The sequence below is a fragment of the Gekko japonicus genome, unplaced genomic scaffold, assembly GCF_001447785.1.
Source record: "Gekko japonicus isolate JY-2015 unplaced genomic scaffold, Gekko_japonicus_V1.1 scaffold292, whole genome shotgun sequence".
NCBI lineage: Eukaryota > Metazoa > Chordata > Lepidosauria > Squamata > Gekkonidae > Gekko > Gekko japonicus.
Window position 1 is genome coordinate 1,625,584 of NW_015173131.1, and position 3,750 is coordinate 1,629,333.

The 3,750-nt window shown below is 46.9% G+C and overlaps 1 protein-coding gene across 1 annotated transcript in view; it reads right to left on the reverse strand.

Annotated features, from left to right (window-relative positions):
• Positions 1-3,750, reverse strand: part of ACOX2 (acyl-CoA oxidase 2, branched chain) — a 58,932-nt gene that overhangs the window by 28,942 nt on the left and 26,240 nt on the right. The window contains 2 exon segments of the mRNA XM_015422120.1: positions 715-768; positions 1,181-1,288. Of these exon segments, the coding sequence (XP_015277606.1) occupies positions 715-768; positions 1,181-1,288 (162 nt within the window).

Sequence of the window (3,750 nt, forward strand, 5' to 3'; positions counted from 1 at the left end):
GGTGAGAAAAAATATATATAATCAGCATTTTCACACCTTAGCACCCCAGTCAAGAGCTTCACAGTTGGAGGCACAGTCATTCAAGCTGGTAATTAGAAAGAGAAGACCCAAGGATTTAGAATGGGCTTGGAGAGTTAATGTGACTCACATGAATTAAGGAAAATGGCTACTGGAATCCACTGGTTTCTTCACCTCTGTCACAAATCAACTACATAACCTGAAGAAATCCCAAAACTACAAAACCCACATAGAGCAAAAGGGCTGTTTATGAGTTAACCCACTGCCATCAAAGTTTCTAATTTGCATTTGGGGTGATGGTGGGAAGGACATCTCCTATAACGTTCTTCAATAGGCACATATTGGACAGAAAATGGGGGCAAGGGTAGGTCCATGGCTCAGTGGTACAGCATCTGTTCTGCATGTAGAAGGTTTCAGGTTCAATCCCTAGTATTTCCACTGAAAGGGTCAGGTAGTAAGTGACTTCAAAGTCCTCATTTGGAGACCTTGGAGAGCCACTGCCAGTGAGGCCAAACAATGCTGACTGTGTTAGAACAAGTATCTGATTCAGTATAAGGCAGCTTCATGTGTGTGCGTACACAGGAGGGCCCTGGAACTTGGAAACAGCTCAGAAATGCAGTAGAAAATCTAAACACAGCAACCCCAATATGTTGGCCATCACTGCTCTGTAGGAATTCTGAGTGACTTCACTTTGACATTTATAAAGTAACAAAAAGGCTCCCACAAGAATGGTGGTGGGGATCTTCCCCGCTTGACCACTGAGGCCAAACACAGCTCCCTGCCCCCCCCCTTGTTGTCAAACCAGGCCCAGAATGGGTCCTGGAGTCCACCTGTGGACCAGGCCAGGAGCGACCCCTGGACACCTGGACAGAAGGTAGATGCATTTCTTGCACATGTGCAGAAATCGCTCTTTATCTTGGGGGGATTTAAACTTCTCAATGTAATTTTTTTTAAGCTTTCAGATTTTTCTGGGAGGCTCCCCTAAATTTGCAGAAGTATCTAGTTTATGTCAGCATGGTCCCAATCTGCAGATTTAAGTATCCACAGAGTAGGCCACACTTGACTATTAGATATAAAAGAATACTTCCCAAGCACTGGGAAAACATCCAAATCAAGAGAAAAATTCTAACAATGGGGATATTTAATACATTTTGTTACTTACAGTCTCCCGGCCACCACTTCATGGCAGAGATCTTTGGTGTGTTGAGGATGAACTCCTGAGTGGTAACATCAAAAGTGGCCATGGTCTCCAGACCCCGAAGGTTGGTTCCTTAACAGTAACAGAAGCCAGATGGGCATAACTTCTCAGAACATTCCAAGGCCAGTAGCTGATTCAACAGGCCCTAGCAAGACCCACAAACCCTCCTGGCTGGGTGCCCACCAGAACGGGGCCCATATTCCTTTGAGCTATGCCCTAAGAGGCATCTCGGTTCAGAGTAGCTTTAATTCTGGGTTCCCTGACGCTGACTCAGGACTGGGGCTGAGGCCACAGAAAGGAATCTCAGCCTAACCTTTCTGGGCTACATCCACTGGTTGGATGTTACGCTACCACCATTGCTTTATAGCAGTCAATCACCTTCAAAGACTGCCTTGCTCACACAGGAAAATTGAGTTGCAAATGGGTGACCAAGCACAATGACCGCACAATACCCAATGATGCCTGGACGCAGCTGGGGTTTTACAGTGACTATTAAATGGAAGAGGGGAGAACCACATCCACCCCCATGAGCCCCACGGATGCACAGAAAAGAGCCATCTTCTACCTCCTAAAGCTACTGCTTATGGTGTGCAAACAATCTTAACCTCAAAAACAGTGAAGTAAAGATGGATTTCAAAGCATTCACTTTCATTCATTTTATCTTCTCAACAGATCAATTGCATTTAGATCAAGGGTGGCAAAACTGCTATGCTAAGCAGGCCATAGAACTGGGAGACGTTTGCTTGCTGGAAAGATCTCTGGGCATTTTTGTGTCGGCTACAAGACCATCCTGCTCCTTTGGGCCTGGCCTGCATCAGCTTCTTTCTCTTGGGTATGAGGGGAGAACTATATATGTACTTCCTGAGTACACAGGCAAGAGACATTCAGAGGTAGTTTGCCATTGCCTGCCTCCATATAGCCAGGTAGTGACATCTGGACAGTGGGAAGCTATGAGTGGTTCAGAGTTTGCTCCCTTGAGGCCAAGGTGGCTGACCTGGAGAAGCAGAGACAGTCAGTTAGGTGCATGGAGAAGACTCTCAGGGACTTGTTAGATATGTCCCACTTTGAATATGGCAGCCCCGCCACTGTCAGAGAGCGTGAGGGTCGAGGGGATACAGGGCACCATGCTGTGGATAAGGGGAATGTGCCCTCAGAAGGGACCTCTTCTTCAGCTGGTGAACGGGTATCCTTTCGCACCAAGGAACCATCCCTTGGCAGGGAGGGAGGGGGGCTCTTGGTAGATGGTGATTTGATCCTGAGGCAGGTAGACAGCTGGTTGGCAAACCCGCGTACTGACCGTAAGGTGACTTGCCTGCCTGGTGCGAAGGTAGCGGACATTACATGTGTTCTAGATAGTCTGGTAGATAGTGCTGGGGAGGAGCCAGTGATCGTGGTACATGTTGGCACCAACGATGTGGGGAAAGGCAGTCGTGAGATCCTGGAGGAAAAATTTAAGCTGCTAGGCAGGAAACTCAAGGCCAGGACCTCCAAGGTAGCCTTCTCAGAAGTGCTACCTGTTCCATGTGCAGGGTCAGAGAGACAGGCACAGATCAAGAGTCTCAATGCATGGATGAGACGATGGTGTAGGGGGGAAGGGTTCAAGCTTGTTAGGCACTGGGATGCTTTTCGGAACAAGAGGGAGCTGTACAAAAGGGACGGTCTCCACTTGTCCTGAGAAGGAACCAGGCTGCTGGCGCTTAAAACCAAAAAGGTGGCAGAGCAGTTTTAAAATGAATATTGGGGGAAAGCCGACATGAGATGAAAAGTCTCTGGTTCAGGATGGCTCATCTCAAAGAGATGATGGGGTAGCTGTTACTTTTCTACAAGGAAATGGATTAGAATTGTCCACTGAGACTGTGGCTAGTGATACGGACTGCCTGGCAAGGACTTGCGGCAGCAGGAGGGAGGTTATGGGTTTAACATGCATGGGAAACTATAGATGTTTCTATACAAATGCTAGAAGTATCCAAGGTAAAATCAGGGAGTTGGAATGCTTGATGTTGGGGATAGATATTGTGGGTATTTCAGAAACATGGTGGGATGAGAAAAATCAGTGGGATACGGTGATTCCTGGTTATAAATTATATCGGAAGGATAGGGGGGAAGGGTTGGAGGTGGGGTGGCTCTGTATGTCAGAGAGGGTATACAGTTCAGTAAGACTGAGAGTGTAAGAGAATTGGATTCGCTTCTGGAAATGCAATGGGTTGAAATAGTGGGCCCAAAAGGAAGCTTAACATTGGGAGTTTGTTATCGCCCACCAGATCAAAAGATAGAGGAGGAATATAAAATGATGAATGAATGAAAGATAGCGGCTAGACGAAATAACTGTCGTAATAGGTGATTTTAACTACCCACACACTGATTGGGTCAATATGTGTTCAAGTTGGGAAAAAGAGATTGAGTTTCTAGACACTCTCAATGACTGTGCTATGGAACAGATGGTCACAGAACCCAGCAGGGGAGAGGCGATCCTGGATTTGGTCCTAAGTAACGTCCAAGACCTGGTGAGAGATGTAAAAGTGACTGCACCACTT